This window comes from Ornithodoros turicata, chromosome 4 (genome assembly GCF_037126465.1).
Source record: "Ornithodoros turicata isolate Travis chromosome 4, ASM3712646v1, whole genome shotgun sequence".
NCBI classification, from domain to species: domain Eukaryota; kingdom Metazoa; phylum Arthropoda; class Arachnida; order Ixodida; family Argasidae; genus Ornithodoros; species Ornithodoros turicata.
Window position 1 is genome coordinate 9,561,016 of NC_088204.1, and position 25,236 is coordinate 9,586,251.

General features: G+C 48.7%; 2 protein-coding genes across 3 annotated transcripts in view; both read left to right on the forward strand.

Moving 5' to 3' along the window:
* The window catches only part of LOC135391002 (cytochrome P450 3A8-like), a 59,154-nt gene that overhangs the window by 14,365 nt on the left and 19,553 nt on the right, over positions 1 to 25,236 (forward strand). The window contains exons 13-14 of one of the 2 annotated variants that reach the window (XM_064621055.1): positions 680 to 842; positions 1,076 to 1,252. The exons of the other annotated variant lie outside the window; for it this stretch is intronic. Of the exons in view, the coding sequence (XP_064477125.1) occupies positions 680 to 842; positions 1,076 to 1,156 (244 nt within the window). The 3' untranslated portion in view covers positions 1,157 to 1,252. Of the gene's footprint in view, positions 1 to 679; positions 843 to 1,075; positions 1,253 to 25,236 lie in introns of those variants that run through there. 2 annotated transcript variants of the gene reach the window in all.
* On the forward strand, positions 4,476 to 24,612 carry LOC135391003 (cytochrome P450 3A2-like). Its single transcript, XM_064621056.1, has 14 exons — positions 4,476 to 4,605; positions 6,242 to 6,332; positions 14,019 to 14,071; positions 14,140 to 14,236; positions 15,152 to 15,268; positions 16,279 to 16,367; positions 16,558 to 16,703; positions 18,691 to 18,806; positions 19,159 to 19,291; positions 20,433 to 20,593; positions 21,504 to 21,595; positions 21,677 to 21,820; positions 24,034 to 24,196; positions 24,434 to 24,612. Exons 1-14 carry the CDS (start codon positions 4,532 to 4,534, stop codon positions 24,512 to 24,514), a joined length of 1,557 nt encoding a protein of 518 aa, XP_064477126.1. The 5' UTR covers positions 4,476 to 4,531; the 3' UTR covers positions 24,515 to 24,612.

Sequence of the window (25,236 nt, forward strand, 5' to 3'; positions counted from 1 at the left end):
AAAGCTGGCAGCAAGCACATATTGTGTGGGTTCCTGCAGAGTGAACGGCAGTGTACATTTTCTTGGAATGTCTTCTTGGGAAGCCAGCAAGCTACAGATCTCCCTCTCGCGGTACAAGTAGTGCAAGGTCGTGTTGTACCGATACGAAACGGGACGTATCGAATCCGACAAATGGAGTTGTTTATATATTCTTGGGCCAGCACGTGTTTCGAGTGCCCGTGCGCAACGTTCGTGTGTCATTTGTGGCCTGCTTTTTGAAGTACGCTCACCAAACTTGGGAAATTTATTTAAGGTGAGTTCGCGTGTACTTGGCCGCCATTGATAGCCCCCGATTACTGAGAGCGCCGCGTCGCTTTGTGTGGAGTACTCAGAAGGTTTATCATACCGGGGGTCACCATGGCTGGAACAGTCTCGAAGGATAAACATCTAAATGCCATTATGCGAGGGTTAGAATAAAAGAGCTCTTGCTGAGAGATGTCATCGGGGACTTCTCATTGAGAAGATCCCCTTCGTCTATCACGCACCACAACGATATCACTCCATTCAATCAATAACAATTATCGGTAACACCCCGACACCCAAGCAGCGCGCAATTCCGAATCAGGAACGTATTGTACATATATTGAGATCTGTGAACAGGACCACGGTACAGTTTGTTTTTGTTTTTTCGCCGAAATAGGTTCATCGGAGAGAATCTATCGTCGATCCGACCGTACACGTACCTGCCATTCGGAGCCGGTCCCCTCAACTGCATCGGCAGCAGACTTGCGCTCCAAGCCTTGAAGGTGTGCCTTCTGCACGTTTTACACAGAGTGGAATTTGTGCGAACAGCAAACACAAAGGTAAAAATCTTACGAACATTTAACCTGTGTGATAGATTATTTAATCGGCCCTCAACGTGCAACCAAAGCACAACCTCCTATGTGTCTCCCGTTGAAACATATCACGACTGTTTTATTTTGTGCATTACAAGCACGTGTCTCGTATTCGCAAGCAAATAAATAAATAAATATGCATCGTAGTCATACATTAAGAGGAAGTGACATTTCATACATTGCACACGTTGTAATTGCAGGTCCCCATCGAGTTCTGTGCTGGATTTCCAACTGTGAGTACAACGAACATTACAATCGGCGTTCGAAAACGACTGGCTTAAACCACCGAAGCACCGAACTACGTCAGTTTATTCACAGTGCGCATCTGTAGACACGTTGTAAGAGACGAGGCAATTAAACACTGAAAGACAACACAAGCCTCAGAACGCCCAGTTGTATATAGACAGCACTGCCATCGCTGTGGCAACTCTGTGATGCCTTTGGAGTATAGAAAGAAATCGGATGCTGTCGTAGCCACTGCAGGACGTCTTTCTTGAGGATTTCGTCTGTGTGGAACGTCTTAACGAACGAAACAGTACGGAACGGAACGGTAAGTGCTCGTGAATGATTGTCTCCACACTGGCGACACTAATATTACGCTGGGATGCAATGTCCTAAGATGAACTGTTACTCGCCGGTTCTCGAGGATGGCTTGCTCAACGCTTGCGATGTCACTGAGTGATTGCAGTCGGAAGAACGCGTCCATGTGGTTCGTTCGTTACTATACCCCGTCCTTCTCCAAACTGTCTCCACCGTTCGTACACTCTTCCCTTTGACATCGTCCTTCCCCATACTGCGCCTGTAATGTTTGCAAGTTGCTTGCAAGGCTTCAAGTTGGCGCTGGAGGACGCGTCGCTCAGTGAAATAGTTCTGACAGTCGATGAGAATGTGCTTGACAGTACTTGGAGTATTACAGCAAGGGCATAGCATTGTGTTACTATAACCCAGCTTGTGGCGAAAGTATGGGGTGAATGCGACGTTCAAACGAAGTCGACGGACGATACACGTTAATGGTCCGCCTAAGGGTAGACGGCATTATGAAGGACAGTGTGGGATCTACTGAGTGGAGGAGGGATCCTTCCGGGATGTCTTGACGCCATTGATGGGCGGCCTTTGCTGATGCAAGCGCCGACAGGTAAGATCGTGTATCCCCTTTTGGCAATATGATAGAGATCGTATGTCGACGGCGGTGGGCTTCTGCAGCTATTAAATCTGCGTCTTCATTGCCACGTACACCGATGTGGCCCGGGATCCACTGTCAAGCCAGTCGGTGTCCCTGTTCATGTAGTCGCTTGTAAAGTGGCAATATGTCAGTAGCGATTGATGCCAAGCAGGCTCGAATGCCCCTGCTTGCAATACACTGTAGGGTTGTTTTAGAATCAGTAAAGATCACCCAGGAGCTGGGTTGAAAGTGACACTCCAATAGCTTTTTCATGAAAAAAAGAATAGCGTAGAGCTCTGCACAGGTGGATGACGTGCGGTGCGAAAGCTTATACCCTCAAGACAGGGACTCCACTGGTACGACGGAAGCGGAGGATGAACCCTCTTGAGTGGAAGACCCACCGGTGAAGACAGCAGAATGAGTTGTGTATGTCGCGTCCATCATTTCTAGTATCGCTTGCATCAAAACAGAAAGTGGGACTTCCTTTTTCTTGTTCTTGATCCCGGGGACAGAGGTCGCGACTGCCGGTGTTGGGAGTGTCCACGGAGGTAAGGAGGAAGCTACATGCGGATAGTCTCTCTCTGACACAGCACCTCAATCGGGATTTCTTTCGCTTCCGGCATCACCACGCGTGTGTCAGTACAGCGCGGCACTCCTAAGCAAACCCGCAGACTGCGTGCCTAGGGACCACGAAGTTTGGAGATCGAGGTCCGGGCCATGCCATGCAGAACACGTAGACCATAAAGCATTGATCCCCTAACGAGCGCTTCATGCATCATGAGAAGGTCCCGTCATTTACTGCCCCATCGTGCACCAGCAAAGTGGCGGAGCACATTTATGCAGCGCTGCACCTTAGAAACGAGGTAGTCCACATGCCGGCGCCAGGATAGACTGCGGTCTAAAATAACTCCCAGGAACTTATGGTGAGCCACTTGATGCAGGTGACTCATTCCAAGATTAAGCCGAAAACGAATGCATATGCTTCTTCGTAAATGACAGGACCGCGCATTTTTCTGCTGAGATACCCATCCCCTGCATCCAGGTAGAAGTTGCTGATGGCGTCCAGCGAGTGCTGTAGCCGGGCTTGTATGGCAGGACGAGATTTTCCTACTGTCCATGTGCATATATCATCCAAGTATATTGACAGGTTCACGCCCTTGGAAACATAGCCTTTGAGACCCACCATGACAATGTTAAAGAGCAAAGGACTCGAAACACCGCCCTTGGGGTCTCCCTGCAGTAGCGTAGTCCGGCCTGTATCACCTTCTCCAGTCTTGACAAATATTGATCTCTGGCGCAAGAAGTCACTAATCCATGCAAAAGCCCTTTGGGGGACTCGGGCCTGTAGAAGCGCGAACAGAACACAGGTGTGACTCACTGTATCGTAGGCCCGTTTTACATCAAGGAAGACGGCTGTGGTTATCTTTCTTGAGAACCTTCGCTTCCTCCACGGTGGAAACTAAGCCAAGCGCCGAGTCCATGGAGCTACGGTGACGGCGGAATCCTGCCATTTCTTTAGGGAATGCAGAATATGTCCCTCCAGCCACCACTTCAGCCTTCAAACCATTCGCTCAAGGACCTTGCATAAGCAACTGGTTAAACTGACAGGGCGAAACGATGCCAAGTCTGATGGGTGTTTTCCTGGCTTCAGTATGGGGACAACTTGTACGTGCTTCCTTCCACAAGGAGGGGGATCCGAGGATGATTGCACTTCGTGCTCCGAAAGTATTATTCAGTTACATTTACTCACTGATTTTTCCCGAGCAAAAGTCTTGGTCACACTTGAATGACTCCTGTATTGTTACATAGTACTCCATTCGAGAGGATGTCCGACTAACTGTATAACTCAAACACACCCTGTATACGATTTTTTTAAAAAATTCCGCGTTAGCACCGCGAAGCAACTGTGGCTACGAGCGGAGTACATACGTGGACAGATGGAGAGAGGACAGCAGGGAGAAGTGGGGGGGGGGACGGAGGGTCGTATGCGTCCTAGGCAGAGTTCAGGGGGAACTGAGCCGTCATTCGTCTGGATTCGAACCCGTGTCACCTCCCAGTCTCGGCGTGGAAAGCGATAATCCTAACCACCCCTTTCCTTCTTCATTCCCCCTCCTTTCTTCTTTCAATTATCATATCCCCCCCCCCCCCAACCACTACGCCACGGCAGCTGGTAATTAAAAAAATGCGAAACATAGCAGAGTGGACACTTCCCAGGACCGTGCGCTGATTATTATGAATTTTTACTCGTAGTATGCGCACAGTGTTGTCACTTAGTTCCGCATAAATACTCCTCCTGTGTAAATGCGTAAAACCCCGCTTAAATTGTTGGCTCTTACTATAGCGGCCACGGAGCTATTCGATAAATTTAGCCTTGGCACGGACAAGTGGCACAAGTGGCCGGACGCACAAACAGTTACCGGATAAGTGGCCGATTAGCCAACGTCGTAGAGGAGGCGATACGCGCGGGGTTCGCCGGGGAGTTTGGTTTGTCAAAATGAACGTGCTCGGTTGGGTCACGGTGCCCCAGTGGCTGATTTTCGGAGTGACAGCCCTCGTTCTCCTGTACAGGTAAGTCAAGCTTAGGATGTAGGAAGGGTAACATTTTCTCGAGTTTGAGGAGATGAACAAAAAGACAGGTGGACGAGATACTCGCATGAGACTCGTATGAGATTTATGAATCATATGAATATGAATCCCGTCCTGCCCAAACTCAAGGAAATGTTATTGATTGTTTGAAAAAATAAATAAAATAAAAGTGGAGCAAGGAAGTGCTATCCTCTACACCGTCATACGAGCTTTCTTGCAAGTATTTGACTGTTGAAGATGGACCAAAAGCCAGGAGACATGTTTCTTTAATGGTATGAAGTAAACACTGGCTTGCATAACAAGTTGTAAACAGAAAGTTCTTTTTACAACATGTTATTCAAGCCAGTGTTTACTTCATACTATTAAAGAAGTATTTGACTGCTTTGTTCGCAACTACGGCGTTATTAAATATTTTCCCTATATTACCACATTATTGATTTATTTATTAATAGTTTTTCTATGTATTACTATACTTATCGCTAAGATATTTTCGTTAAGATATTTGTTTCTGAGTTAGGTGGACGAGATACTCGCATGAGACTCGTATGAGATTTATGAATCATATGAATATGAATCCCGTCCTGCACAAACTCAAGGAAATGTTATTGATTGTTTGGGGACAAAAAAAGAAAAAAAAAGTGGAGCAAGGAAGTGCTATCCTCTACACCGTTATACCAGCTTGCTTACAAGTATTTTCCTGCTTTGTTCGCAACTAAGGTATTACTAAATATTTTCCCTATATTACCACATTATTGATATATTTGTAAATAGTTTTTCTATGTATTACTATACTTATCGCTAAGATATTTTTTCCCTGAGTTATTTGAATTTAAGGTATTATTTTAGTGCTTAAGATGGGAAGGAATCAGTTAGCTTCGAACTCTGCTTGGGACTGTACCTACTGGGTACGCTGGACCCACAATGAATCACATATGCCGTGGTTTGTCATTTTTACAGCTAATTAGTGTTTTGCGTTGTGTGTCCTGTAGGGATGAAACGGTATCGATATGTGTCACAATATTATCGATATTTTCCCGAATTGATGTTACTGCTTTTTATCGAACACTGATAAAATAGAAGTACTACAACGAAATGTCTTTCGCTGGTATCGCCAATACAGGTGTTTCGCTGTCTCTCTCTCTTTTTTCTTTTGCCTTTACAGAAGTTTTTTTTATAAAAAAGCTATGGGAGCAGCATAAATGTCGTTTTTGCAGTTGAGTTTCACGGCCAGGCGGACATCCTCTGGAAGAAAGTGTGAAACTACATCTATGCTGCTCTCATAGCACTTCTACAAAAATTCTGGAAAAAAAAAACAGGAAAAAAAAAAGCGATTTATAAAATATATCGATATGTTTCTCGCGGGGGTTGGGTATCGCCTCTGGCGATGAAGCTCCTCATTCCTCATCTTAAAATTAATTTGTTGTTGTTGTTGCTTGTTCCTCGGGGATATCGATAAACATCCAAGTATCTTGATAAGATAGCGCCGCGACTAGACAAATTATCTGTACATTTTAATGAACGTGTTTTCGACATTGGAGCCTCAAATCAATGTCCAAAATTTCGATATTTGAGCACCTCTGGTGATCTGGCGACATTCTGACGGCATTTGCGCTTTCAGGTACATAACAAGATACAAGAATTACTGGAAACAACAAGGTATCCCATTTGAAGAGTTGTCCTTCATTCGTCCATTCGTAAATGCTTATAAGGTAAGTATCACGCTAACTGTGCTCTTATTACGAAAAGATACTGTAATGATGATTAAATATATGTATTTATTTATTTATTTAAATTGCGTATTAGCGCCGCGAAGCAACTGTGGCTATGAGCGTCGGATTCTCTCTCTCTCTCTCTCTCTATATATATATATATATATATATATATAGAGAGAGAGAGAGAGAGATGGTAATGGCAGCTAGAGCATGCTCGTACGGTGCTGCTATGGGCGATCGTGAAAGGTCCTAAATATGCACGTCTGTGAAATGTCATGCTCCCAACGTGCAAACAGAGACAGAGAGAGAGAGAAAGAAAGAAAGAGAGAAAGAGCGAGACTGAAGAGGCGAATGTGTTATTGTTGGCCAGCACTATACACCACTACACACATAGCAGCACCATTTCTACACAGCTCAAAGGGGCACTTAAGTGCCAAAAGTCTTCTGTGCCAAAAATGAAAGCTGCCCTTACGTTGACACCAACACAAAAGGAACGGCTTTCATCCGTTGCTTCGTTCGTGATTTATGGTCGACAAAAAAAAAAACGCAATATACGCTATCACCCCCCCCCCTCACCACACACACACACACACACACACACACACACACACACACACACACACACACGAGAAAGCCGAGGATGCGGAGCGCGCTCTCATTGGTCTCCGCAAACGCTTCGTCGAATCATCGCGGGAGATTGTTTGAGGAGACCAATCCGAGGCCTCTCCGCATTGTTGCGCTTCTTGAGAAGGAGAGAGGGGGTGAAAGCGTGCTTTCCTCATCAATCACGAACGACACAACGGATGAAAGCCGTTCCTTTTGTATTGGTGTCAACGTAACGGCATTTTTCATTCGTCTCTTACGTAGAAATTCTTGCACTTAACTGCGCCTTTAACAGCTTAACCTCGATTGCGTGGTTTTTGCCCAGCAAACTAGCATAGGGTGAAGACAACCCCTTCATCTGCTACGAATTTCCGCCATCTTGACTCCCATGCACAGCTCGCGATGCGCTCACAAAAGTGTAGTATGGTGGGCTAGAAATACGGGTGTGCCAATCGGCCTATCCAATGCATGGGGAAGGGGGGGTCCCTCAAATGAAGGATAGATCGAGTCGTCGCTCGCAGCGAACCATGCGGATTCGCCACGAACTACAAAGGAAAACTAAGTCTCCGCCTGTGTCTCCGTGTAAGCAATAAAACATTTTTTTATGTCGAAGCTTTTTTCAGCGGCAACTGCTCCTTCTGCTTGCATTTATGGTTGTCAATTAGGGGACAGTACGTCGAAGTCGTCACGTGACAACGGCAGACGGGTGTGCCTAATGGCACACTCCTGAACGTCTCGATGTGATAACACGTGCCATGCTGTGGATGTTCGTTCGTCAACTTATCAGTTCGAAAGCAAACAGATAAAAAAGCAGTGAAGGCCAGTCGCGGTGATACCTGCAACAAAACAACTGATAACGAGCGACTCGTGTCCTTGTTTGTCCGTATCGCATCCCAAGCACTGACATTCGCACACCAGCGCTCTTGGGGAAAAAACTGTAGTGGAACATCACGAGCATCTCCAAGGTATATTTAAACGGGTAGCGTAACTCCCATAGGCCCCTGTGTCTTCAGAATGACGCCATGATAGAGACGGTCAGCGCCATCCATCCGTTGCGCGGACTACTACGATTGTAAATAAATGACGTCAGAGACGACGTCACTAGTATGAATAATAAGTAATGCATAATTATCCATGCACGTTTACATTGGCCCGGCCCACTTCGCTTGCCTTGTATTCCCTTTTCCGCGCCCGGTCAACAATACCAGACGAGAACACAGAAAAATAAAGCATATCAGATTTAATGAATCATATCAATTCCAAATACACAGTTATCACAGATTTTGACAACTCCAAACAGAAACGCATTGTGATGACCATAGAGAAATTAGGAAGGCTCACATAAGGCCCATTTCTCACCTAGAGCTAAACGTATGCCTAGTGATTAGACGTTTGCATTTATTCAATAAGTGGCCGTTATAGGTCCATTGCAGCAAAACACGACATCGTTGGTACACAGTTGGTTCCTGCTGTAGCAGCAGCGTCATAATCATCACCAGCACCGCCATCGGTTACGCGCAGCACTGCGCGTGACCCGAGCTTTCGTTTTCGGTTCATCGCCATTAACCGTCATTAAACCCATCAACCTCAGTAGAGCCTGGTCGCCTCATTTCTCGCTCTACAACTGGTGACCCGGACGTGATGTCTTAGCGTTCCACCATCATGAACGGTGACCAGCACTCCACCAGCTCTTCGCCTCCCGGCCGGCCACCGCCACTTCCACCGCTTGAGGCTTCTGTGGCACCGCTCCGCCTGCCGCCTTTCTCCATCTCCGACCCTCAGCTGTGGTTCGCGCAGGCGGAGGTTCTCTTCGACGGACGCCGCGTCACTTCTCAAGCCTCAAGGTTTGGCTATGCCATCGCAAACCTTCCTCCCGAAGCTGCGGCGGAAGTCCGTGACCTAATAATCCACCCTCACCCCGAGTTGCCCTACGACACCTTACGGGACGAGTTAATTCGCCGTACATCTGCTTCGGAGGAGCGGCGATTGCAGCAGCTTCTCAACAGGGAAGAGCTCGGCGATCGACGGCCCACACAGCTACTACGCCGCATGCGCGACCTCGCCGGCAACCCTACCACGGACGACTCGCTACTACGCGAGCTCTTCCTACAACGTTTGCCCCACAACGTACGCATGATCCTGGCCGCCGGCGAAAATTCCCGCCTGGATGACTTGGCGAAGATGGCGGACCGTATTATGGATTTTGCTGGCCTTCCATCTCCAGGAGCCGTTGCCGCCCTGGCCCCCCGCACCTCCCCTCCACCGGTGGACGTTGCAATCAATGCCATCAGCACGTCGCTCCAGCAACTCCAGACTACGGTGGCGGCCCTGGTGAACCGGGTGGACGCCATTCCCCCGCAGCGACCACGTTCCCCTCGGCGCCCGTTTTGCCGTCGCTGCTCGCCATCCCGTCAACGGTCTCCTTCGCCCTCTCAGCACCACTTCTGCTGGTATCATCGAAAATTCGGCGATGCCGCAAGGAACTGCCAGGCCCCTTGCTCGTGGCCGGGAAACGCTCCCCCCAACCATTAACGGCTGGCATGGCTGGGGGCAACAACAGCCGGCTCTTCCGGATCACGGACCGCGTGTCCGGCTGTCGCTTCCTGGTGGACACCGGGGCTGACGTGAGCGTCGTTCCACCAACCCCCGCAGAAAAACGACACCGACAACCAGACTTGGCTTTGCAGGCCGTCAACAAGTCCACCATCTCAACTTACGGTCAACGCTCCGTCACCCTTGACCTCGGCCTGCGCAGAGTATTTCGTTGGGTTTTTACCATCGCCGACCTCCCCTTCGCAATCCTTGGCGCCGACTTCCTCCACCATTTCGACCTTCTTGTGGATATTAGACGCCAGCGCCTCGTCGACAACACTACTTCTTTGCACGTTTATGGAGCTCCAGCGCATATAGCCGCCATTAGTCCCACCATACGGCTACCGTTGCCCACTGCTTTCGCCGACATTGTCACGGAGTTCCCCGCTGTCCTGCGCCAATCGCACGCCTCTTGCCCACCTCGCCACAGCGTCACTCACCACATCGTGACACGAGGCCCCCCTGTCTTCGCTCGCCCCAGACGGCTGGCTCCAGAGCGCCTCGTCATTGCCAAGAGGGAATTTGAGCACATGCTCGAACTGGGGATCATTCGGCCTTCCTCCAGCCCGTGGTCTTCCGCTCTCCACATGGTGCCCAAAGCAACACCTGGTGATTGGCGCCCATGTGGGGACTACCGTGCACTCAACATCGTCACGGTACCGGACAGATACCCGCTTCCCCATATTCAGGACTTCACCGCGAATCTTGACGGAGCGACCATCTTCTCCAAGATAGACCTCATCAAAGCCTATCACCAAATTCCCGTCCATCCCCCTGACATCCCGAAGACTGCTATAACCACCCCTTTTGGCCTCTTTGAATACGTGCGGATGCCCTTTGGCCTGCGTAATGCTGCGCAGACATTCCAACGATTCATCAACGAAGTGCTCCGCGGCCTGGACTTCGCATTCGCATACATGGATGACATCCTCGTCGCAAGTCCATCTCCGGAGGCTCATCGCGCCCATCTGCGCGCCCTGTTCTCGCGCCTGGAGGGTTACGGAGTCTCCATCAATGCCGCGAAGTGCGAGTTTGGCGTTACCACCCTTACCTTCCTGGGACACACCATCACCCCGCAAGGCATCCGGCCACTCGCATCCAAGGTCCAGGCCATCCGAGACTTTCCTGCCCCCACTTCTCGCAAAGGACTTCGTTCATTCCTCGGCCTCGTGACTTTCTACCGACGTTTTGTGCCTCGCTGTGCTGCCTTGCTCCAGCCTCTCTACGCAGCTCTCGGCGCTGACCATCCGAAAGAGGCCCGTGCTGCCACTCTGGAGTGGACACCGGCAGCAGAACGCGCGTTCGAAGAGGTCAAGCAGGCCCTGGCAGATGCTGTGCTGCTCCACCATCCTCGTCCTGACGCCGAGACAGCGTTGTTCGTCGACGCCTCCACTGCTGCTGTCGGCGCAGTCTTGCAGCAGCGTCAGGATGGCCACTGGAAACCTCTCGGTTTCTTTTCCCAACGTCTCTCGCCAGCCGAAACACGCTACAGCACCTTCGGGCGTGAGCTCCTCGCCGCCTACCTGGCATGCAGACACTACCGCCATTTTCTCGAGGGCCGCCCGTTTGTGCTGTACACCGACCACAAGCCTCTCATGTTCGCCCTGCGATCGGCCTCCCTCAACCACTCGCCTCGTGAAACCCGCCACATGTGCTACCTCTTGGAGTTCACGACCGATGTGCGACACGTCGCAGGCGAAGACAATGCCGCTGCCGACGCACTCTCGCGGCCGGACGTCAATGCTCTCCATCCGCCCCCCGCGGTCGATTTGGACGGCATCGCCCAGGCGCAACAGGCTGATGAAGAGCTCGCCGCCCTTCGTTCATCCCCCGCCTCATCCACCACTTTTCGGGAGATCTCGCTCCCCGGTTCGACGGCAAGTCTATGGTGCGACACCTCTACTGGTACCCCGCGCCCTTTCGTTCCCCTGGCCTTCCGCCGGCATGTTTTCAACGCCCTCCACTCGCTGTCCCACCCTGGCGTGCGCGGCACGCAAAAGATCGTCGCAGAGCGCTACATATGGCCTCGCATGAATGCCGATGTCCGTGACTGGGCGCGGGCCTGCCTGGCCTGCCAGCGGTCCAAAATCTACCGCCACACCATCTCGCCTCCATCGCGGTTCCTTCCGCCAGATGCCCGTTTCGACCAGGTCCACATCGACTTGGTCGGCCCGCTTCCTCCGGCCAAAGGCTACCGCTACCTGCTCTCGTGCATCGACCGCTTTACCCGCTGGCCGGAGGTAACGCCGATCCCTGACATCACGGCAGAGACGGTGGCCCACGCATTCCTCTTCTCCTGGGTTTCCCGATTCGGCGTCCCGTCCACTGTAACCACGGACAGAGGACGCCAGTTTGAATCGGCCCTCTTCGGTCACCTGTGCAGCGCCCTCGGAACCCATCACATCCGAACCACGGCCTACCATCCGGCTGCCAACGGCCTGGTCGAGCGCCTTCATCGGCAGCTCAAGGCGTCCCTCCGCGCCACTGACCACGGCGACACAACCTGGCCCGAGCGTCTACCCTTCGTCCTGCTTGGCCTTCGCGCCGCGATCCGCCAGGATGACTGCAGCGCGGCCCACATGGTCTACGGCTGCCCGCTCCGCCTTCCCGGAGCATTCTTCACCCCATCGGCCCCGCTCGTGCACGACCCTTCCTCCTACATCGACCGTCTCCGCCAGCTCTTCCGGGACCTCAAGCCCACGCCTACCCGCTCCGCTCCCGCAACACGCGTGTTCGTGAGCCCCGACCTTAATCAAGCCACCCACGTCTTCGTCCGCCGGGACTCTGTGCGCTCCAGCTTGCAGCCTCCCTATGACGGCCCCTACAGGGTCATCTCGCGAGCCGGGAAGTTTTTCCGCCTCGATCTTCCGCGGGGACCTGACACTGTGGCCATCGACAGGCTCAAGCCCGCATTCCTGGAGTCGGCACCTCTGGTATCGCCCGACCAGCCCTCCCTACGTCCGTGCTCAGCTCCTGTCTCCAGCATTCCTCCCCCTCCACGTCGGGTGCATTGGGCGCCGCAGCTCGCACACTACGAGCCGCCCGCCGCCTCGGGTCCGGCTCCTGCACTCCTTGGCCTCGGCGCCCAACCTTTCCGCCAACCTCGGCCCTCCTCGCCAGCCTTGTCATCCGCCACGGGGGGGAGCCCTGTAGCAGCAGCGTCATAATCATCACCAGCACCGCCATCGGTTACGCGCAGCACTGCGCGTGACCCGAGCTTTCGTTTTCGGTTCATCGCCATTAACCGTCATTAAACCCATCAACCTCAGTAGAGCCTGGTCGCCTCATTTCTCGCTCTACACTGCTAACACTCACACCATCATGGCCGCTCGTCCCATGACGAAATCTTTTTTTCGCGGACCCAGCAACATGGGATCATTGTATTCATCTGTTCACTCGTGTTAATCTTGGTTTACAGCACGGAGATATGAACGTCGCTTCCTGTTTAACCCAAAGAGTGTACGAACTCCGTATTACAATGCACGGACACATGGTACGGATACAGAGACGCACGGATAAACAGACCCAACTGTGACACATGCGCAAAGGAGCAGGATACGGAAATGTACTGGAGTGGTAGATGATCTCGTATATGTGCACGAGCGGGCAACAGAAAGCTTTTTCTACATTGAAATTATGAATAACCTATTAGTACACACACAAGCCACGCCCATGTTGTAAAGTTTTTCTGTTTACAGCCGTACCTCTACTGTCAACACCCAGGATCGCTCGCGCCTCTTGCTGGTGGCCTTGCCGATGGGTCTGATTTGGTATTTTCGCTTGTTTTCGCTACCAGTTTAGATATACCTTGGCATCTCCCCGGAGGAATGGCTGCAGCCGTTGATTGGTCGCGAGGCTGACGTCACGGTTTTGGTTTTTTGCAGTAGCTTCCAGAATGGGAGCCCGCTTCACTGACCTAACCGGCGGCACAGTCTCACGCCCGCACCGCCTAGTGCGTGCCTGGGGGGGGGGGGGGGGCGGCGGCCTGGAGGCGGCCTCCCCAATCTGTGAAACCTAAGTGAGGTGCGCGCCTTCTGGAAGCTACTGCAAAAAACGAAAACCGTGACGTCAGCCTCGCGACCAATCAACGGCTGCAGCTATTCCTCCGGGGAGATGCTCTCGGAACATCACGTGACCTAGGAAAATTCGCCAGAGCGCGGCCCTATCGCGGACTTCAGCGTCCCTGGAGCATCCTTCATTTTTGGGTGCCTGAAAAACTTGCCGATTGGCACACCCGTATTTCTAGCCCACCATAAGTGTAGATATACGCTTAGCGACACTCTATACATTCTAGAGTTGAGTAAATACATTGCAGAGGAGGTTTGACAAAATGCGACAGGACGGCAGCGCCGCCGCATCGCTATGACGTCACGCAGTGAAATGAGTCTATAAGGGCATCTTTTCGTGCTTGAAAACTACACATATCTGTGCTGCTGTAACGCTAAACATTGCGGTGTTACTTCATCACCATGGCGTTGTATCTTTCAGCCTATCCACCTGCTGGACCAGGAGCGCTGCAAGAAATACGGAAAGTTATTCGGGTAATGCACGCGCGCACGTACGCTTAATGGGCGTACAAGCTAATGGATTATGCCATTTCTTTTTACAGGATATTCGAAGGCAGAAAACCTGTGCTTATGTTATCAGACGTGGAGTTAATGAAGCGTGTGCTCGTCATAGACTATCCTTCAGTTCCACTGAGAAGGGTATGGTATTCTTCAGCGTATATATACGACAGCTGATAGCTTGTCGTCCGCACGTGGGAAATGACTGAGGGCAATATAACTGTCTGTGATAGGCAATGATGTCAACGACAACTTTATTTTAAGATGATGAATGGGGAGTTTCATCGCCAGAGGCCATACTCTACCCTATTGTTGGTGGCGATGAAATAATGAGCCCCTTCACAATAAGGATCGAAGTCCGATTGTGTCGGGAAAGGTCAAAAGAGCTTTGAGCGTTGGTGGGCTGGATTCGGCCAGGGACCAAGCACATTTGATAGGGAGAAGGGGCGAGAGTACAGCTGACTCAGAGACCCGGAGAGTGCGGCTGGTGAAGGTTGGTAGTGTGGGCAACGAAGAAGAACGTGCTCCAGATCCTCTAGAGCACCGCAGTCACAGCATCTGGGAGAGTTAGCTTGTCTCAAGCGGTAACGCCACTGAGCTGTAAAAGCCATCGAGTCGCATTCCATGAATTAATGCAGCATCTTGACGACAGGTGTTTCGTGACATGTGGAAAGCGAGCATTGGATAAACTCTGATCAGCATAGATGGGGGGAGAATGTCAGTCTCTGATGTCAGCACATATATACGTCTTCGTCGTCGTATCTGTACGTTGTCTTCGTTGCCAGCACAACAGTAACACGGGAGCGCTGTCAATAATAACATTTAAAAGAAGACGAGTGAGCTTGTGTGAACAGTAGTAAATGCCAATTTTTCTTTATCCAATCCAATCCATTCAAGTAGGAAACAACGTTTCTACCTCAAACTATGGCGGGCTAGAATGCCTTCTAGCCCGCCATACTCAAACGCACTGTCAGGCCATGTATTTGAAGGTTGTTCTCCCGCTTTGTCATATTCAAAAACTTCGGCAATTGCACATCCTTCCTTTTCATTTTCCAGCCGTTCACTTTCCACGACGATTTTTTGGACAGCATGCTGGGATTCGTAGGACCGAAACGCTGGAAGACATTGAGGCCAGCCTGTAGTCCAGCCTTTTCAGCAGCCAAACTGAGAAACGTTCGTTCTTCCACTGATCAATAATTGGATCGATACCGTGTACTGACACGAACGACGCTCCCCAGAATATTCCAGCGGAAGATGCGCGAAACGTCATAGCTTCCTGCTGGCACATGAGCACCAGCGTTCAACGTCATGTCTTTCGCGCTTTGCTAACTGTGACGAATAACTTGCGACTCAGTCACCAGATATTCCGTAGCAGACGACGGGGCAGATGGAGCCGTCTGCCAACCGCCAGCCAATCGGAGCGCACGATTTCAAACATAGGCTCCCTGTGGCTACCAGTGGCTGCCCATGAGGCTGATAGAGGCTCATCTGAATTGCTACGGCCGCCCAAAAACACAGTCGTGATTGGCGGACTCTTAATTGTTACGTCACATCGTTTAAGTGGTCACGCTTTTGTTTCTAGGTGGTGCAGTATGCCACTGTCGACACCACGACCTACTAGATTATAGCGACCATGTCATAATCAGCAAACCCAATGAGGAGCCCGTTCGTACGATCCCCTAGGGGCGCTACTCTTCGGCCCGTGAGATCTGCATCGTGATTGGACGATGGAAATTTGAATTTTGAACGCGCAGAAGCGGACGCACTCCGTAGCAGACGACAGCAACAGTTCCAATGAAAACGCGTAGAATGATGATGATAGTAAACTTTAGAAGGAAGCATCTCTCGTGCGACATCCACCGCTTGTACAAAAATACTAAGGTAAGTACTGTAGAAATTGAGGAACAATTAACCGGGCCGATGAGTAGCGCCACCGCTAGCCTCCAAATGCGGCGTTGGGAAGAAGTCCGTATGACATATGGTCGCTATAATCTACTAGGTCGTGGTCGACACTGCTGTGCGAATGCTGTTCCGTGCGAACAGAAGAACTACCGCTCCGTGCGCATGAGCTGGTTTTCGTTTTTTCTTCCGCTAGAACATTCCGTAGGAATTTCGCTCGTCTGTATCACGGTTATTATAACATGGCTAAAAAAGATAATTCACCTAGCGCCACCTCTCTTTAGGCATATGCAGCGATGCAGAGCTGCGCCAAAGTTGCCTGTGAAAACTTAACGAAGGCTGCAGAGTCCAGTCAAGAAATGAACATAATAAAGTTAGTATACTTCCTGACTTTGCTTCACTGTGTATGCGGCTCAACGTGAACAGCGTTCACACGCCACATAGTAATGCGCCTTATCTATATTCAGAGGAAGCTCCCAGTGCTCTGTCCAATGATTCTCGAATCACTAGATGCAGGGCACTGCTATATCTTCAGCCCTCACGATTCCCTTGTCATATTACAGTTTCTTCGGCAGCTATACCATAGATGTAATAGCACGATGTGCCTTTGGAACCGTCGTCGACTCCTACAATGACAAAACGAACGAGTTTGTGCAGGCTGCCAGGGACGCCTTCGGTGGCGACATAACGCTACGCCAGTTCCTATACGGTGGGTGCTTCATGATAAGGAAATGTTCATGCATCATTTACTAAAAGAATGTGGAACAGGGAACAGGCTGCTGTGGTACTCGTACAGTCTTGCCATTGGGTAACTTCGTAAACCTATCGATTCCTGCATTTGGCGTTCTGCTGCCCTCTACAGAGGAACATGGTGGTACCCCAAGGATGCGGGACCTTCCCAGAAAGTTTCTCCTCAGGATCCAAGGAAACCCAAGAGTCCATTGCGAGCCAACAAAATCGAAAAAAAAAAAGAAAACATCAAAGAGCGAGATAATCTATTGAGACCAGCAAAACCGAGAAAGAAGTAACAAAATCCTAACAGAACAAGTAGAAATCGATGAGAATCCATTAAAATCGCATCAATACTAGGGAAAATCGAAAAGAAGACAACAATCACAATGTTGTTGAGCTGAGTTAGTTGGTACATGGTAAGTTGATAACTAACACGAAAGTACTGAGGGCGCTGGCGCTGTTTTTTTCGCCTTATAAACAAAGTAATTTGTCACAGATGTAACTAAAGTTCAATCAAAACATGCAATACGCATGATGACTCGTGAGAATGAAGTGCTTTAATTAAGTAGCTATGCAAGGAATTCCAGCAGAATACAGGAAAATTGAGAGGAAACTGTCAAGAATACAATCACATCCCCTGAAAAAAAAAAAGAAAAAAAAAAGAAGGTTGCCAAGAAAATCAAATGCGCAACAGTAATTTGCACTTGTACATATTATTCACATATGGTACCAAATTCAATGCTTTTGAGTTACTGCCATCGCCTACCACACTTATTGCAGTGCTAACAATATGCTGCCCCTATTAATGAACTCATTTGTTCATAACCTTTAAAAAAATAGAAATGTAATCATTTCGTTTGATCTAATTTATTTACACCGTAGCTGTCTTTTGTTGGGGCGTTACACGGTATAATGAAAAGCGAATTACAATGCTTCTTCTCACTCGTTTTAAATGTCATATGGATGATCTTCATATCACTTGGACCAACTTGGATTTGTTCAGGTGACGATTGGATCAAATCATTTGGCCCTTAGATTCGTTCGGTTGACGCACGGATTTATCTATCGTTAATAGCGTACACCTGAGTTGGACTGCAGACAAGTGCACAGAGCAAAGAAGCGAACGTCATTCTCTTTGCCTACCCCTCAATCATCACGCTCAGAGACGTCCTAACCACGTCAAGTACGCACCGGATCGGTTTCAGTCTACTTTTATGTTCAGTGTACTGATTTAACTGGCCAGTTGCATTAAAAAAGGCATGAAATGATCCAGATGCCGCGGGAGCCATAGTATAGGGAAGCGGTTCATTCGCAAATCGTCTTCTTCGGGACGCATATTTTACCATAGTCCGTCTCGTCCCGTTCTTCGCTGTCTTTTCGAATAGAGAAGAGATCTTAGAGAGAATAGAGCTTTTTACAAAAGCAAGCGCCACCTGTCATGTATTCGCATCGACGCGGAAGCCCAGTCACATGGACTGGCAGTCGTATTGCCAACGTAGGATGGGATGCCACATCACATGACTAAAATAGTGCTGCCCTCGCCATAAAAACGAAGAGCAGTGCTCAACTAGTGCTAGGCAGGCAGTCCCACGGAACTCTCAATGCCAAACATCCCTCAGAAGCCTTCATTAGGATCAATCCTGTGTATTGGCATCGGAACGGCAAGGCACGCAAGGGCTCACGGGAACTTAGAGTGCCTTCCAGCATTACGACACGGCCAGAGGCAGAGGTAGAAGAAGAACAACAACATTCTAGGTGCGCGCAGCAGCAAGGTACGCCGGGGAAACCATAACCGAAGCAGACGACAGAGCGGTGTCCCTCAAAGTTCCCATGTTGCTTTGCGTCGCGCACTTCTTAAAATCGTCTATTTGACCTCGTTCTGAGCTACTTAAACTTGAAGAGATGCTACCGTGGTCATATTTGGCTTCTTTTCGGCATAAAAGTCTCTTTCTTTATTTCTCAAGTTCATTTTCCGTTCGTGCTGAACGCATTCAAAATCTCAAATGCCGACACGAAGATCTTCCACTACCTAAAGGATATCGCTTCATCAATGATGCACGAAAGGCGGCGAACCGGAACGGTAAGCGTTCCGAATTCTCTAGATTATTTACTTCTGAATTTTCTTCCAATTTTAAGAGAAATGCAAATGAAGAAAAAAAAATACAGGGTGAATTTAGCAAAGGTTGCACATTTCGATCGAGTCATAAAAAAGCAAGATAACGTATCTGGCGCTTCAAACTTTGCAGATTGATAGTCACTCGCCTGAAGTTTTATCCATATCTTTTTTTAAATGCTATCACTTTGTAGAAAAAAAAGTTAGAAGCAAAGCAAATTGTCACCCCATACAATTCCTATGGCCTATACCGCCCGCCAATACCGTCGTCACATTCTATTACTGCATTATTATTATTATTATTATTATTTTGTTTCAGCGACGCGAAGATTTTCTACAGATGATGATGGACGCTCAAGAAGGGACACTTTCAACCACGACAGAGAAAGAAGAAATATCCCAAAAAGTATTTCATCTGGACGACGACATGAAGTTCGAAAGCGTGTCGAAAGGTAATACGCAGAGGACGGTGAGACAAACGAGTTACTGAACGATTACCACGTGCTGGTTCCACACTGTCTCAGAACTCAGATGTAACGCCTACGACAAAAAGAAAGAGAAAACCACAGAAAAATGGTGGAGAAACATCATGTAGCGGAATAAAATTGAAATACGACGCGTATACTATCAATGCCCTTCGATTATTGCGAACAGCACGTCACTTTATGTAACATCCACAGAAGCTGTGGTGTCAGGAAGGTTACTATCACAGGACTGGACTCAAACGATAGATAATTTATTCTTGTATTCAATATTAAAATGTCGTACTTCTAGCTGCCGCCATACGCACAGAGGAATATAGAGGACCACATATAAGTAGTATAATTATATGTCCTATAGCCAAGGGTTTTCTCTAATCCAATTCCAATCCAATTCGAATCCAATTCTAAGCCATAATGCAAGGAACCGCATCAACACAAGCAAGGAACATATAGAGGAACATCGCGTTATAGAGGAACTCCGCATGCGGCGTTACTGCGCCGGCAACGAAGTATATATGATAAAATATTTAATTTGACACCGTGACACTAAGTTATAAAAAAGAGAACAAAAAAAAAGTATATTCTAGGTATCACGATTTTGTCAGACATGACCAAAGTACACTGCACGAGATTACACCTACTAATGAATACTGTAAGCTGAAAACAGCAGAATACCTTTATAATGTAGCAGTATCCGTGAATCCCCTTGTCCATCACTCCTTCCTGCTGTCCTCTCTCCACCTATCCTCGTCTGTACGCCGCTCATAGCCACAGTTGCTTCGCGGCGCTAACATCGAATAAAAAAAAAAGATCCGTGAAGGAGGCTGAGAACGCTTCGCGTTGCGTCTTTCTTTCTTTCTCTCTCTCTCTTTTATTGAAAGCGCATGTGATGTGTGTCGTGCTACAATCACAGTCTTACATTTTCAACTTGTCATTTGTGTTACCATCTAGTGTGGGGGACGATCCAAACGGGGAAAGCGCGGAACGCATATCATGTTTATCGAGATTCCAGAATGTGGCAGAACAAATAGAAGCACTCGAACATGACACAACAATAGGTTCTGGAGTTGAGGCCAGCCCAGCCTGTTTCACGTTGATATCTCAAATTCAGGAATCACTGAAGACGAAGCTCTGGCACAATGCGTTGCCTTCCTCTTCGCGGGAATGGACACTACGTCCATGTCACTCGCCTTCGCAGCCTATCTGTTGACCATCAATCCCGACGCTCAGGAAAGGCTTCGAGCTGAAATCGATGAATGCTTCGAGAAACACGTGAGGAATCTCAGCTTTTTTTTTCTCGACACAACGAATGCTATGCAGGGAAACTACCTTCTTGGTGGTCATCAAGTGTAAAATAGAGCTCTCTTTAAAATTAGCTATCCTAACTACAGTCGACCTGCGTTTATCCGGACGGCTTCGTTTCCTGTGAAAATGTCCGGATGGCGGGGGAACCGGATAAGTGCAACACGAAAATCCAGAGTGATCCTAACAGAACATCTTTATTGACTTTGTTTCATTCTAATATACTGATCCAGTTCTTGCAAACCTTTGCGAATGGCATTGACTTGCGAAATATTGTTCTGGTGTTCGAAAAATAATAGCGCTGTTCTCAGTGCCGCCCACGCATTTTCTACCGTCACAGCTGGTGCATCCACGCTTTCATCATCAGATTCTTCTTGAGGCCACGACACTGACGATGTCGTCATCTATGATTGCAGCGCAGGGGTCCTCGTTGAGGACCTTCTCAGTCTGAAATGACGGGACTGCTCAGTGGATTACATTTGTGTAACGTGCAAAGTCAGAAAGGGAGAGAATTCTTCCTAGCAACACCGTCTTTGTGTCAGTAAAAAGAAGGCCACAGGCAGGGTTCTCGACCTCACTTGACTAGGTGTGGGCCAAGTGTCCTTCCTGGACAACGACCGGATAACTGAAGCCGATTGTTGGGTATTAATCACTTCTGTTCCCTGGAATTCCTACGTCCGAGTCCGGAAGCTGAAGTCCGGATAAACGAGGGCGAAATACATGGCGACAAATCCGTGGCCATGCTTTATTGTCAGGGTACCGGGTAGCATCAGGATCCGGATAAATTAAGTCCGGATAAACGCGGGTCGACTGTACGAAGTATCGGCTATTACACGAAACGCTTTGTTTAGCTCCTACAGTTCCTTCTGTCTGTCTTTAGGGAACTGAACCATCACTGGACGTCATCAACAAGCTGCAGTATCTTAACGGCGTTGTGTCAGAAACCTTACGGATGTATCCCATTGCAGGCAGGTGCGTGACGTGCGTACGGTGGAGGCCAAGTGTTTTTCTAAAAAAATATCTTCCTAATTTATTCTACGCGCCGTTCACTAGGATTGAACGAATGACTCGCGTAGACTACACCCTCGGGGACACCGGTGTGACGGTGCCGAAAGGATGCTTGATTGTTGCTCCGGTGTATGCCATCCATCATGACCCTGAGAACTTCCCGGATCCTCAGAAGTTTGATCCCACCAGGTGAATAAAGAAGTCTATACCTTTTCTTTAGGTACGAAAGGGAAGGTTTAGTGGCACACGTAAGCAACAGAAACGTCAGTGGTGCTCATGACTAGTTCTGATGCTATCTGGTCTTATGCGCCGTGTCAGTTTGTCTCCGGGCTGAGCAGAAGGTAAAGTTCGGAGAAACCACGTGACAAGGCGTTTGTCCAATGACAAAAGGCGGTAATAGGGGGTATCCATAGGTCGGCAAGGATCCACAGAAGAAGCCATGTGCTTCTCACCTCGAGCTGTTACCACTATATTTGGAATAGGGACCGAAGAGGTCGCTCCGCGGGCAATAGGGGAGGGAGGGAACTGGGAAGCTGCGCTGCGCAGCGCAGACAGCTGACCTACTTGCCTAGCGTATTGCTATCAACGAATCCAACCAGGACACTTGTTCTAGCAAAACACCCTAAGTGTACGCGTTTCTTTAAAGCGGGTCCGCAGAGCAGCGGGCCCAAAAATGCAGAAGCCATAACATTCTTCGCACAAGAAAAGCTGGCAGCAAGCACATATTGTGTGGGTTTCTGTGGAGTGAACGGCAGTCTACATTTTCTTGGAATGTCTTCTTGGGAAGCCAGCAAGCTACAGATCTCCCTCTCGCGGTACAGGTCCCGACAAAAGTTTACGGACCATGTGAGCGGTGTATTTTCTCCTCGGTACGACACCCTAGCGGCAAGCGGAAGCTGGCGAAATCAGGCCAGTTCACTGCCTCAGAGGGGTGGACGACTGCGCTCTTAGCGACGCACAGCGGTAGTTTCGGTATGATTACTGTTGTATGTGCCCGCAAAGTGAGTTGGATTTTACTGTTGTGCTTGCCAACAACACGTGGTTGAACGATTGTTGAGACAGGGAGCCCGCCGCTATCATCGTGATAACAAGGATGAATCATAGTGGCAACACTTTACAGTGTATTGCTTTTATTGAAAAGCCATGATATGTAGACAAGAGAAAGAAAGGTATCTGGTAAACAGTTGCTTTATTATGGACGACGCGCGACGTGCTCATAAACAATTGGCGCTGACATTGATAATTGATTGATTGATAAACAACTGACGTGAGTCACGAGTTGTTGACGAGCACAACAGTTACATCCAACTCACTTCGCGGGCATATACAACAGTAATCATACCGAAACTCACGCTGTGTGTCGCTAAGAGCGCAGTCGTCCACCCCTCTGAGGCAGTGAACTGGTCTGATTTCGCCAGCTTCCGCTTGCCGCTAGGGTGTCGTACCGAGGAGAAAATACACCGCTCGCGTGTTCCGTAAACTTTTGTCGGGACCTGTACAAGTAGTGCAAGGTCGTGTTGTACTGATACGAAACGGGACGTATCGAATCCGACAAATGGAGTTGTTTATATATTCTTGTGCCAGCACATGTTTCGAGTGCCCGTGCGCAACGTTCGTGTGTCATTTGTGGCCTGCTTTTTGAAGTATGCCCATGAAACTTGGGAAATTGATTTAAGGTGAGTCCGCGTGTACTTGGCCGCCATTGATGGCCCCCGATTATTGAGAGCACCGCGTCGCTTTGTGTGGAGTACTCAGAAGGTTTAGCATACCGGGGGTCACCATCGCTGGAACAGTCTTTGTACTTCAGCTTTCCTTAGTATTTTTGTACAAGCGGCGGGTGTCCCACGATAGAAGCTTCTTTCTAAAGTTGATTATCATCATCATTCTACACGCTTTCATAGCAGCTGTTGCTGTCGTCTGCTACGGTAGTCGTACGTCCGCTTGAAAATTCAAATTTCCATTGTCCAATCACGATGTAGATTTCGCGGGCCGACGAGTAGCGCCCCCAGCGGATCCTGCGGGCGGGCTCCTCATAGGGGTTGCCGATTATGACATGGTCGTTATAATCTAGTAGGTTGTGGTGTGGAGTACTCCGAAGGTTTAGCATCGCGGGGGTCGCAATCGCTGGAACAGCCTCCAAGGATAAATAATTAAATGCCATTATGCGAGGGTCGGAATAAAATAGCTCTTGCTGAGAAATGCCATCGGGGACTCCTCACCGAGAAGATCCCCTTCGTCTATCACGCACGACAACGATATCACGCCATTCAATCAATAACATTATCGGTAACACTCCGACACCCAAGCAGCGCGCTATTCCGAATCAGGAACGCATTGTACATATATTGGGATTTGTGAATAGGACCACGGTACAGTTTCTTTTTGTTTTTTCGCCTAAATAGGTTCATTGGAGAAAATCTATCGTCGATCCGACCGTACACGTATCTGCCATTCGGAGCCGGTCCCCTCAACTGCATCGGCAGCAGATTTGCACTGCAAGCCATGAAGCTGTGCCTTCTGCACGTTTTACACAGAGTGGAGTTTGTGCGAACAGCAAACACTAAGGTAAAAATATTACGAACGTTGAACCTATGTGATAGATTATTTAATCGGCCCTCAACGTGCAACCAAAGCACAACCTCCTATGTGTCTCCAGTTGAAACATTTCACGACTGTTTTATTTCATGCATTACAAGCACGTATCTCGTATACGTAAATAAATAAATAAATAAATAAATATGCATCGTAGCCACGCATTCAAAGGAAGTGACATTTCATACATTGCACACGTTGTAATTGCAGGTACCCATCGAGTTCTGTGCTGGATTTGCAATAGTGACTACAACGAACATTACAGTCGGCATTCGAAAACGACTGGCTTAAACCACAGGAATTTTTCTGCTGCGAAATTTGGGTATAATAGAGACAGCAGGAATGTGTGTACATATATATTCGTAATAAATGACCAAGTACCTAATGCAGTCGGTTCGGAACTTGTTTGAGCGGCAGCGCTTTAATTTTCACTCTAGGGGACTCCCTTGGGTGTACACCCGACAGATTCCATGTGCAAGCTGCGAACTAAATATCTTGCATTCAGGAGCACACCTATAGTCAACTTTTCGCCCCCGGGGGCAGAGGTGGGGAAATTACTTTTATTTTGTAATGCATTGCCGTTACTCATTACTTGCATAAAAAACTAATGCATTACATTACTCATTACTTTTTTGGATATTAGTAATGCATTAGTAATGTCATTACTTTAACGAAGTAATGGCATTCCTCTGGCATTACATTTACATTTTAGGGCATAAGCATCAAAGATGCTATGCATAAGTTTTTCCCTTGCTTCTTTTTGCTGTAGGCAATAGCCACCCGAGTATCCCCAAATTGGTGCCACTAAATCCCCGCAGAAGCGAGTCTGATAGGCAAGAGCTATAGGTAAGATTTATTGCATATGCCTTTTCTAGCATTATGGAGCCGGCGGATGAAGCCCAGCCTACATAAAAACTGGCAGAAAAACTACCTCTGACAGCACAAGAGAAACTAACACGGTACCATACCAAAACAGTGAATCACTACAGCAATAATTACGTGTTACCTTCATA

Excerpts from the sequence above, each read along its gene's own strand:
- LOC135391003 (XM_064621056.1), top strand. The coding sequence starts at position 4,532 with ATGAACGTGCTCGGTTGGGTCACGGTGCCCCAGTGGCTGATTTTCGGA. Across the intron at positions 14,237-15,151 it reads CTTCAGTTCCACTGAGAAGG|CCGTTCACTTTCCACGACGA; the intron begins GTATGGTATTCT and ends TTCATTTTCCAG. Across the intron at positions 19,292-20,432 it reads GTTCGAAAGCGTGTCGAAAG|GAATCACTGAAGACGAAGCT; the intron begins GTAATACGCAGA and ends TCTCAAATTCAG.